This window comes from Diachasma alloeum, unplaced genomic scaffold (genome assembly GCF_001412515.2).
Source record: "Diachasma alloeum isolate Michigan unplaced genomic scaffold, Dall2.0 Dall_scaffold_00271, whole genome shotgun sequence".
NCBI lineage: Eukaryota > Metazoa > Arthropoda > Insecta > Hymenoptera > Braconidae > Diachasma > Diachasma alloeum.
Window position 1 is genome coordinate 729533 of NW_021680410.1, and position 12291 is coordinate 741823.

Genomic DNA, 12291 nt, shown 5'->3' on the forward strand with positions numbered 1-12291 from the left:
TTATCCAGCATCCCCCTACCCCTTGCCCTCCCACTATCGTTTTCCCCCTCCACGCATCTTTTTCTTTCCATTTGACTCTTATGATTTATGATGCTTAAGACTTTTGAGCCTTGAAACAGCTGACCATTGTGATGATCTGACCCTTAAGAAGTCTGATATTTAAGATATTTGACCCTTTGTACGTCTGACCTTCAAAACATTTGATCTTAGAAACATCTCTCCCTTATATTGCCTGACCCTTCAAACAAGATATTTGAACCTTTGAAAGTTAGTTCCATGAGACACTTGACCCTTTAAGGGGAGACGGAACCCCTTTGTCTATATCAAAATTANAGTATACCCTAACCGGGTCGAAGCGATGTAAAATAACGATAAAAAAAAGACCCTAATTTGATCGGGAGCAGGNTTTCTCCTACAATTATTAATTTCTATCTATGAAACTACTTTATCGACTCGATTGTCGCAAAAGTAACAACTAGACACGAAATCCATCCATCGTGTCCATGGATTGTTGAAGTAATTTAATGAATAAAAAATAGTAATTACAGGAGAAAACACAATTTTAAAAGTTCATATAGACACAGGGGTTCCGTTTCCCCTTAAATGTCTACCCCTTACGACAGTCGAAAAATATCAGGAAAAATAATCAGAAAAATAAAAGTCACAAAATGAGGGCCAGAAAATATGAGGGTCTCGTCTCTTGTCTCGTTCCTCTCGATCAACTTTTCCTGTCTCGTCTCGTCTGCTGATTTCTATCTCCTCTCGTCTCGTAATTCCTCTCGTCTCATCTCGTTTCTCCCATCTCGCGCGGTTCCACTAGTATCGATGCAATGAATAAACACAATAAGCCTTCTACACAGGCTGTCATGGAGTTATGATTCAATTGAATATTTCATTTCCCCCCCCCCCCGGAGGAGAAAAAAAACTTTGAAAAAATTTGGAGATATGGGAATGATGTGCTCAATGTGATGGCTGCGAAAAATAATGGCGTACGGGGTCAATAATCCCGTGCTCGACATCTAATTACGGTTGTCGGGTTGAAATTTTGTGGGATGGATTAATATATTTTTCTGCACTAGTGAAGAACCAGACATTTAAAAAAAATTATTGTTATCAAACAGGAATCACACTTTTGAGTGTTTTTCTCTACATGTAATGTATTACATATGTTATTGCCTACGATGGTGGCTCTGGTTCATGCATTGGCTATTTTTGTACGTGGATAGAGAAGGGCAAAAATCGTATCGTAAAAAGGAGACAGGAAATCGATCTCGAAATATCTCGAAAATCTCGAATAAGCGTAAGCGTAAGACTTAAACCGAAGCGCCGCTACGTGAGGAGATGAGCAGGCGCGTGCGTAGCACGCGCGGCCGATCTCGTTGTGAAAACTCGAGAGCGAGTGCTCGTGAAAACGAAATGAATAAATAAAATACTAACTGTGTAAATGTTTGAAAACTTGAGTCTCAGTTACACCAAGAATTGAAAAAAACTCAGCGTAAAAAACTTCGGGAGAACTTCAGGATAACCAAGTTGGAAATCTTCAGGTTTCAGAAAATAATTCGTCAGAAAATAATAATATTCTCAAACTTTTATTTCTATTATGAAGATAAAAACAGTTTGTTCGAACATTCATTCATAATAAAACGGATTTTTTCCGATGACCTTGCCTTTGGTTTAATTTTAACATTACTATATTTGCAAATTGTAGAAAGATCTCAAACAGTGATAATTAAACAGTTCGGATTTCACAATTTCCCTTGCAACTTTGATCTCACAGTTTCATGGAACACCTTATTTCCAGGAGCATTAACCCTTGCGTACCCTGGGAGTCCATCCTCACAAGTCTTGAGCCAACGCACAACATTTGGATATGGCGAAATAGGTACTAAAGCCTGCAACAGTCGTCAATGATCATTAAATAATCCTAAATATTTGAAGAATTTATCATTTTCATGGATCAAATTGTTACATCCAAACTGCTCAGTGTGGAAACACAACTGATATCCGCCAGCGTGAAGGAAGCGCCTGCTAGCCATTTTTTGCCATCCAAAAACTTATTCAAGAAATCATAAGCGTCTAGCAATAGTTGTCGTTTTTCTGGCGAGATCGAAGTTACGCCGTCACGAAGTATAGGTCTCTGAGTGGAATGAATGAATAAAAATGCAATTGTAATGACGCTGAATATTCATCATTTCTTTCAAATTTTTCCCACCCAATTCAATTGATAAATTTGATGATTGAAAATGGTTGAATCTATAGTGTGGTCTCACGCACGAAAAAATTTAATAGAAAAACCTATCGAATTCTTTAGAAAATTCTATTGAATTTCTATCAAACTTTCTATTATTTTTTGGTTGATTCTATTGACATGTTCAGTAGAAACATTTAATAGAAAAAGTCAACAGAATTCGATTTTTCTATATAACTTACTCTTTTCAAATATTTTTTATAGAATTTGCTCGACTCAAGTTTTTTAAGTTTTTTCATTCTATTCTTATTTCCTTCTCATCAAGAAAATCAAACGAAAAAACTTGAGCCGAGGAAATTCTATAAAAAATATCTCAATAGAATAAGTTGTATAGAAAAAGTGAATTCTATTGACTTTTTCTACTGAATATTCTCTATTGAACATTTCAATAGAATCGGCCAAAAACTAATAGAACAGTTCAATAGAAATTCAATAGAATTTTCTAACGAATTCGATAGGTTTTTCCATTAAATTTTTTCGTCCGTGACATTATGAATAGAAGTCTATTTATTGCGAAATAAAGAATGAAGTCTAACGAAGAATATTCATCCTTCGTAAATTATAATTGATACATCTATGCAAGGGAATTCTGGATATTCCAAACTCATCGTAAAAATTGAACATCACATGCAATTCATTTTTCAATAGATTGAGAATTCAGAAAAGTTATGGCCTGAATTTTCAAAATTTTCAAGGTTTTTCAGTGCTGTATGGACCTCAAAATCGAAAATTATTTGAATATTCGAGAAATTAACTGATTCGTTAAAGGAGAAATGAACAGAAATTTCATGTAACTTTGTCGTTGTTAAAAATTTCAGGCTTTTTCACTTGAAATTTCAATAGTAATTTCCTAACAGTATATCATATTTTTTATCTCATATCTATCAAAAAAAGTTGAATGGAAAAATATAAAATTTTCAATCAGATGGAATACCGATATAGAATTTCACTCGAAGTGCTTAGCGAATGCGTTGCGCATCAAGTATTACATCAATTTTTTAAATTAGGGGCGAGGTCCTTGATACTCACAGCTATTCCTCGTAAAATTGCAAAGAGTATTCCACTGTCAAAGTGCAAACGCTGATCAATGAGCGCTCTCTTCTTCAAATCCTTCGGGTAGAGAGAATCATTCTCACCGTATTTTCCAACCAAATAGCAAATTATCGCATGGCTATAACAATAAGAACGTTCCAAAACTACTGCACCAGCCCACAATAACGATAAATAACCTTGAATGAGTACGAGAATTTACCTATCCCAAATGATATCGCCATTGTCATCCAGCGCGGGAATAGTATGCTGAGGATTGATCTGCAGGATTTAAATTAAAAATATTGCATTCGGATAATGTGTTCCGCCCTGGCAATTAGTGCGCTACACCCTACATAATTCAACCTTCTAGTTAAGGAGAGGTTCACCCCGGCAAAAAAAATTTTTTGCTGGAAATCGGCGACATGTTCCTGGAAATCAGTGACATGTCTCCGAAAACTTTTTTTTCTCGTGTATGAAATTTTTCGGGTGTGGAAACAACTTCACGGTGTGGAACGCACCAATTCGCCAACTTAAAAAATTTCAATTGAAAAATTTCACTTTACTTTCTGGAAGTCTTCAGTGAATTGTTCTCTCTTGTTTAAATTGATTTCCCGTATGTCTAATGCCAAGCCAATAGCTTCTGCAGTGAGGAGTACAGCCCGGCAAGGCGGGCTGATCTCCGTAGAATATAAGATAGGACGCGGCATCTCTACTGGAGGATTATAATTTGCCAGATCTGAGAGAAACTGGATATCGAGTATGAGTAGAATTATAATGAATTAATGTTACCACTATTTCTGTCAATAAAAATTTAACCCCAGTCAGGTCACCATACGCGACAGTGCGACATTCAGACTTCAGCGTTGCCGAATTTAATCTACACTACCCGGGCGCGTTTTACGAGTTTCCGGCAACGTCGCATAACGGATATTTGAAAGGCTCTGGGTATTATAGAGACGATTGTGAAAGTTTGTGTTGTAGGTGAAAAAAAAGGAGGAAAAAATCGAACTCTGAGATTTTCGAAAGTTTCTACAGGTCGTAACAAGTCAAAATGGCTGAAAATCTACAAAAACGTCCTAGTGTAACCAAAATTTCAGCCCAATTGGTCGAAAATTGAGGTACTTGGACGTTTTGATAGATTTTGACCCGTTTTGACCTTTTAGAATCTTCGGAAAATCTCAGAATTCGACTTTTTTCCCACTTTTTTTCACCTACAACACACAAACTTTCACAATGGTTTCTATAATATCCAGACACTATCAAATTTCACCGTGGTCTAGCCTTAAGAAGAAAAAATTATTTTCATCACGCTGTGACGAAAAGTGAACTTTTCGGCACGCTCCGCGTGCCTAAAAGTCCAATTTCCGCCACATTGTGATGAAAAATATTGTTCGTAACTCGTGAAAAAATGTTTTTTAGCTCGTGGGATTATATCACTCGTCTTCGGCTCGTGATATAAACCTCCCACTTGTCAAAAAACACTTTTTTGCACTCGTTACGAAATATACTAATATCTGTTGGAAATAATTTGGTTTCTTCAGGAATCTCGGGAATTATTTTAGTTATTTATTTTTTATCCATTTCTTTTCTACTACCGTTACGGTTTTATAGGCTCCCCTTTCTCGGTCCTAAAACTACTAAAATTTTTAGAAACTTCAATTGAAAAAGTCAAATTTTTATGAATTATTCCTCTTTATTGGTCCTATCTAGTCAGCATACTCGACATTTCCACTTTGGTCACCTCCGCGGAGTTTTACCGTCGTGTTATTCTGACCTCAACGTTGCCGAAGTCACTCTACACTGCCGGGACGCGTTTCGCGAGTTTCCGGCAACGTCGCATAATGGACAATTTCATTTAACGTGGAAAAAAATGATTCATCCCTTGAAAATAATTTTTTTTCGTCAGTAATCTCGGGAATTATGTTGTTATAAAACTACGATAATTTTTTAGACACTTCAATCGAAGAAGTCAATTTTTTCCGTTGATCAGTCAATGGCAATTGAAGAAGAATGACGCGCTATATGTCGGATAATAGCAATAATTAGTTGATGCGTGAATACATTTTTTTTTTCAAGTAAAATCACAAAAGAAATTTTCACAAGTCGAGAATGCATTTTTCACCTCAACTTGTAACACGAGTGGTTCGCTCAGTAGTATTAATCGAACTGCAGTTGACTGTGGTGGGAGATTCATGAGAAATCTGAACGGAGAAGATCGGTTTTACGAAAACATATGGTCAATGCCCCCCGAGATACGCCGGCGCAAAGAATGTTTTGAACGCAGGCACTAATCATCATTCATTACACAAGTGGATGACATTGTTTCTATCTTGTGTATTTACTTGCTTTTCTTATTATGTAATAATTCCTCGATTCCTATTACGAGTGAGAAAGACTATTCAAGTTGGCTGCATCAGCTTGCATTTTGAAATGAGTGAGAACTCAACTTTATTCATCACTGCGTTCCATAACTTTCATATTTTTCTTACTATTCGATGAATTTGTGAATATTTGAATGAAGACAATTTTTTTCGACATTCAGTTCACGTATTTTCAATTGCTAGTCTACAGCCTCGGTTGTGAGAAGTACAGCCCGACAAAGTAGATTGTCTTCCGCGAAATACAAGATTAAACTTGGCATTGTTACCAACAAGCCTATTTTTTGTTTTTTAAAAATGTTGGTAATTAGCGGAGATCAAAGACAAATTTTCAACGGCGAGTGCAAATTGAAGAACATCTACACTGTTAAAAATTTCTGAGAATTTCAGTCACAGCGTCGCTGAATTTTCGATGTTGTGGGATTGAATTCAATTTCAAATGAAAGTGTTCACTAAATTTTTCATTCATCTTGAAAATTTAATAAAAATTGGGTTTTTCATGATAAATAATCAATGATTTTGCAATGAAAGTTTGAATTTCGAAACTCATTGTGAAAATTGAATGTCACATATAATTCGATTTTCAATAGATTGAGAATTCAGAAAAGTTGTTGGAAGTGCATAACGAAAAAATCATGAAAACAATAAAGACTAGAAGATTGACGATTCTTCTATGCGATTTAAGTAAGTTCATTTGCGACAAAATCATACTTGAGTACAAGAATATTTTAAAGCATGAGGCCTTTCTCGGGTCATGTGAGTTGATATGCCTGAGAGAATTAAGCAATTGAAGAAAATTTACTTGTCTCAAGAAAATATGTTTCAGATATTAGAAAATTTTTTCCTCAGTGTACTCTTCTTCCCGTTGAAGAATGACCGGGGCCATAGGTATCTTATAAGAAGCCCACGGAACATAAATATGGATCGGAAGGCGATCAAAGTACCGAGAGTGGGGGTAGGCCTCGAGCGCTCGGAGCGTGAGGTATCTTATAGAGAGGTATCTTATACGAAGCCTCTACTGTATGAATTCTGATAAAGTAAATGAGTATTGAGAACTTACGAATCCGAGACCAATGTAGAAGCACAATGAATATTCCCTCAGTACCCCATTATCCGGCTCTGTGCCACCAATACGAAAAATTAGTAACAATCACTTGTGACATTCAATAGCGTTACCGTCAGTAAGGTGTTCATCTGCACATTCCACGTCCACGTCCAGGATTTTGTCAGGGACTGGGGTGCAATTAACGGTGCTATCATCAGAGTCATCAGCCTGTGAGAGGCCCGCCATGAGAGAAATACCGAAAATGCCGATTAGGAAAAATGCGCTTTTATTTTCGCAGAACAGTTTTTATTAAATTTTGTTCAATATTTTTTTTATTATTGGGAGTACTGATGAGAATACTACACGGGGAGAAATTTTTTAGAAAAATTCTAGTGCTAGCACGGTAACAGATACGCAAAGTGATGGCCAGGGAAAAATTTCAGTGCTGGAAATGGAAATTTTATTTGAGAAGCTGTGAATTTTTCCCGGTATTTCTGTGAAAATTTCAGAAAAAACCCCAGAAATTTTACCTTAACAGCACTAGGATTTTTCACAACCGGTGGATTGTGATTTTTTTCTCTACTCATACTAGAATTTTTCTAGAAAATTTCTCTCCGTGTACTTTTCTAGTCGGCCGATTACACTTTTCTTTTTTTATTCGATAGAAATGCAGCATAACATTCTCCTTTTCCCCCATCTGGGTCTCCTTCTGGGCCTTCCTCTGGTCCTTGGATTTTGCTGTTTCATTTTCTTTTCAATTAAAATTTGAGTAGAGCAAATAGAAAATATATGAAAACAATAAGTTATATAAAAAAAATGGAATTCTATTGACTTTTTCTATTGAATGTTTTCTATTGAACATGTCAATAGAATCAGCCAAAAACTAATAGAAAGTTTAATAGAAATTCAATAGAGTTTCTAACAAATTCGGTAGGTTTTTCTATTAAATTTTTTCGTGCGTGATGAGCCTTATACACTGACTCTTATGGAGTTATAATTTAGAAGAAAAATAAAAAAAAAATAAAAAAAATGAAATTTTTTTTTAATTAAAAAAAAAGAAAAAAAGTTTTAAAAAGCGGGAAATAGAATAAAAATTTGAAAATCCCACTACTTAGGATATTTTTGGCGGATATTTTCATTAATAGCTTTTAGACACTTCAAAATGAAATGGCAATTTTTTTCCATTTTTTTCTGGGGTTTTAGTGCAGTGAAAATGAAATAAATAAATTACTAATTGATACATTCTGACGGAAAAGGATAACCTTTCCTACGTTTGAACCCTGTAGTCTCAGTTGCACCAAGATTTTTTTTAAATTCAGAGAAAAAAACATCAGGAAAAATTGAAATTCCGAGGAAAATGTGCAGATAAAGATCAATAGTCCCTGCAATTCTGGAAATTTTATTGAATTCCATTTTGCCGAAAAATACGTTCAAGAAAATAAATTTAGTACAAATGGCGAAAAAAAATTTTTCAGTCGACTTTATCATCATTTTATAATGTAATTTTTGGATTATTTTCATGGTACTTGTTATTCTAATTTTTTTTCACCGTGATCAAAACGTGTTGAGCTAAATCTCAAGTGCCACGTGTATTTTTTTTGGACACGTCAGTTCTCGATATCGCACTTTTTTGTAGTATATTTCCATTACATTTTTTATGCTTCTTCTGCACTTCGCAAAATAATATCGGCCTTCGACGTTGATACACATGAGGATGATAAGCAAGTAGGAAATCTTCAGAATTGTGGAAAACAATTCGTCGGGAAATAATAATAATCTCAAACTTTTATTTCTATGGAGACAAAAATAGTTCGTTCGAACATTCGTTCATAATAAAACGAATTTTTTCCCATGGTCTTTTAATTTTAACATTACTATATTTGTAAATCGTAGAAAGAGCTCAAACAGGGATAATTAAACAGTTCGGATTTCACAATTTTCCTTACAACTTTGATCTCACAGTTTCATGGAACACATTATTTCCAGGAGCATTAACCCTTGTGTACCCTGGGAGTTCATCCTCACAAGTCTTGTGTCAACGCACATTTGGATATGGCGAAATCGGTACTACAGTCTGCAATAGTCGTCAATGATCATTAAATAATCCGAAATATTTGAAAAATTTATAATGTTCGTAAATCAACTTGTTTACATCCAAACTATTGAGTGACGAAGCAACTGATATCCGCCAGCTCGAAGGAATCGCTAGCTAGCCAGCTAGCCATTTTTTGCCATCTCAAAATATACACGAATGAAAAAATTTAACAGAAAAAACTAGCGAATGCGCTAGACAGTTCCATTGGATTTCTATTGAACTTTCTGTTAGTTTTTGGTCGATTCTTCTGAAATATTTTGTAGAAAAAGTCGAAAGAATTTGATTTTTCCATACACCTTATTCTATTGAGATATTTTCTATAGAATTTCGTCGTCTCAAATTTTCTAATTTTTTTTATTCGATTTTCGTGATGAGAAGAAAAGAAAAATGGAATGATAGCTCTTTCTTTCAACACGTTTCATCATATTTGTGTGGTAGGAACAGGAGGTGTTTTGGTGTTTTACAATAATATTTACTCGATCTTCAAATATTTTCTTCATTTACTTTTTGCATTTGTTATACATCAACAATGTGCTCATCTTTTCACCTTTTGCATCAAATATTTTATTCCGAACATATTCTAATGAATCGGCGATGCATTATGGAAAGGGGCGGATTTATTGCTTTTATTAATACACGCGATATTTAATATTTTCGTTCAGGCTTTAGACTAACATTCTTATCAAATCGAATAACGAAAAAAAAACACAAATATATCAGGAAGAGGGAAGAGGATAAATTAAACACTCGATTTCGTTACACTATTCACTCAAATATATTTTGGTAGAACTTTATCCAGTGGAAGTGTTTCTGCAGCAGAATTAGGAATTAATTTTGAGAATTAACAAACAGTAAAGACAAGCTTGATAATTTATCAAGTGCGAAACAACATTAATTAAGCTCGACCAAATCCAGCGAGATTTGTTCGAAAATAGGTGATATGTTGCTTAAATGGTCTGTCAGTTTTTGGAATTCTTCATCGTTGCCACGGTCCCAGAAAAGGTAAGTTTTGTCTCTATCATCTCCTTGGAGCGCATTAGCTGTAGCAAATACGAATGAAAACAGTGAGAGAAGTAACTGATTGAGTTCGAATCCTACCTTCTTTTATATGTTTCACATTCCATTGATAAATAGGTTCCGAAATACTTTTGTCTGGGTAAAGGTCTTCTACAAATGTCCTGATATATACCGGGTCGAAGGCACCGTCGTGAAACTATGTTGAAAAGTCAAGAGTTGTCATTAGTGACTAGGGGGCTACGCGTCCTGCTCGCTCCGCTCGCCAACCCCCAAATGACGCCCACCCGAGCGGAAATTCTGCTCAGGTCTCGATCAGAAACTGATCAAGTCCGATCCGAAACTCTGATCAGGCATGTTACGCCTCCACCTTATGTTTTTCCACTAGGCTTTCTCCGCCTACCATCATTAGGCATTAATTAAATTTAATTTTTTTGAGAGAAAAAATTTGTAACTTCCTAGTCGGGAATCGAACCCGGGACGTCCCAATGTCGCGTCGGGTACTCTTAATTTTTTTTTTTCAATTAACAATGTTTTTATTCAGTCAATAGAATTATTTACATATATACTGTTGGAATTCATGCCTGAATACAAAAATTAATTTCTTAGTTTAGTTAAACATTTTCTCTTTTCCACCCAAACACTCAGGGTGACATTTATGGCTTTTCTTAGAAAATAGAGACGTGAAGAAAAACAGTCCTCATGGTGAGTCACAAAGGAGAGGCTGAAGAAAATTGAAACAAGGGCCTTTTGTCAAATGGGTCCAGAGAGTGAAAACTCTCATGACTTTTAGTTAGTCGTCCTAGAGACTTCGTTGGAGAAAGATATACCTTCTGCGTGCGATCATTAAAGAGTTTTACTTTGAAGAATAAAACTAATGTGTTTTTATTGAGTATTCCTACACATAATCCAATATATGCATTTATAAAAACTAGTCTAAAAAAATTTGGCGTATAATAATACATTTTGTATATAAACTAATGGCCAATTAGCGGCTCTCAAGTTTAAACAATATCATTGTAGATAATTCTATAAATTTTATGTGACCAAACTATTTATTAATGATAATTAATTGGACGTATCGTCAGATACGAACACTATGTAATTTCGTTTTTATTTAATGTGCCCAAAAACAAAATTTTTTAGGAGTTGCTTTATTGTTAAAAAAAGGGCAGTCGGGTGCTCTTACCATCTGAGCTGCCAGGACACTTACGAATTTCACTCTCAAATTGACTCATACCCGAGTGGAAATTCTGTTCAGGTCTCGATCAGAAACTGATCAAGTCCGATCCGAAATTCTGATCAGGCATGTTACACCTCCACCTTATGTTTTTCCACTAGGGCATATGAACCCATATGATCCCCATGTCACACCCCCATGATCCTTATTCTGACCCCCGTGACCCTTATTCTGATGATTTGGATTTTTACAATATAGAGAGATATAGAGACCCTTATTTGACCCCCTTGACCCTTATTAGGACCCTTAATCTGGCCTTTGTGATCCTCAATCTGACCCTTGTGACCTTATCGGGATCCTCAATCGTACCCGCATTATAATCCTCGTGACCCTTATTTTGCCCATGGTGACCCTTAGTTTCTGACCCTTGATTTTTGACCCGTGACCATAAGGGTCACGGGTTTAAACCCTTTACTCTGACCCTTGTGAACCTTAATCTGATCCTTGTAACCCTTATTTAGACTCGTAATCTGAACCTTGTTACCCTTATTTGGACCCTTAATCTGACCCTTGTGACTCTTAACGTTGTGACACTTGTGACCCTTAATCTAACCCTCGTGACGCTTATTTTGACCCTCGTGATCCTTATTCTAACCCTCGTGGTCCTTAACTTTGGAGTTTTAATTTCGTGTACTAAATTTTCATCACCAGAAGTCGATTTGGATTTTTATAATATAGAGAGATGTCGCGAGAGGCCAGAGGAACGAGACGAGAGCGTATAATATGAAACAAAGAAATACAAAATGTTCCAAAATGCAACATTATTTTTCATCACGCCTGCATTTCATACTGTTCTGTTCGTAGAAAATCACTATGTTCAATGCAAAAAAAGAAATCTCACATCGAAGAAATTCTATTAAAATAAATCAAATTTTCAAGTTTTTCCGGTATGGTGCTCGGCTACTATATTCACAGAGTAATTTTCAAAGAATTCAAATTGACGATAAAGAATTCGATCGGATTATTGTCATGAAATTGAATGACCCCTTCAATTTAAATGAAGAATCTTGAACTCACATATCCAATGCCAGTGTACAAACAGAACGAGTAATCCTTCAGTCTTCCATTGTCCGGTTCCGTACTCAGGATGAGTGCTCTATCTCCTGTAAAATTGCACCGAAATTGATAGGAATTAATTCTGATACAGTAGAATCTCTCTCGCTAATTGCACGTCCATTAGTTGCTTTTTTTCTCCTAATCCTCTTCTCGGACACTCTAGCGCTGCCCCCCCCCCCCCCC

The 12291-nt window shown here is 35.7% G+C and overlaps 2 protein-coding genes across 5 annotated transcripts in view; both read right to left on the reverse strand.

Moving 5' to 3' along the window:
- Positions 1-1570: 1570 nt before the first annotated feature.
- LOC107037814 (glutathione S-transferase 1) lies at positions 1571-5434 on the reverse strand. 4 transcript variants are annotated; one of them, XM_015256572.1, is made up of 6 exons: positions 5403-5434; positions 3844-4026; positions 3501-3559; positions 3278-3419; positions 1970-2137; positions 1571-1892 (listed from the first exon to the last, which is right to left on the reverse strand). In XM_015256572.1, the coding sequence occupies exons 2-6, from the start codon at positions 3985-3987 to the stop codon at positions 1746-1748; spliced, it is 660 nt and encodes a 219-aa protein (XP_015112058.1). In that variant the 5' UTR covers positions 3988-4026; positions 5403-5434; the 3' UTR covers positions 1571-1745. The 4 variants fall into 4 exon arrangements, with proteins under 4 accessions (XP_015112058.1, XP_015112060.1, XP_015112059.1 ...); XM_015256574.1 differs by having other exon boundaries at positions 3844-3992; positions 5403-5432; XM_015256573.1 differs by having other exon boundaries at positions 3844-4077; positions 5403-5431.
- Positions 5435-9549: 4115 nt separating this feature from the next.
- The window catches only part of LOC107037856, a 3632-nt gene continuing 890 nt past the window's right edge, over positions 9550-12291 (reverse strand). The window contains exons 3-5 of the mRNA XM_015256631.1: positions 12070-12155; positions 9897-10011; positions 9550-9838 (exon numbers count right to left, since the gene is read on the reverse strand). Coding sequence (XP_015112117.1) covers positions 9690-9838; positions 9897-10011; positions 12070-12155 — 350 coding nt within the window. The 3' untranslated portion in view covers positions 9550-9689. The remainder of the gene's footprint in view (positions 9839-9896; positions 10012-12069; positions 12156-12291) is intronic.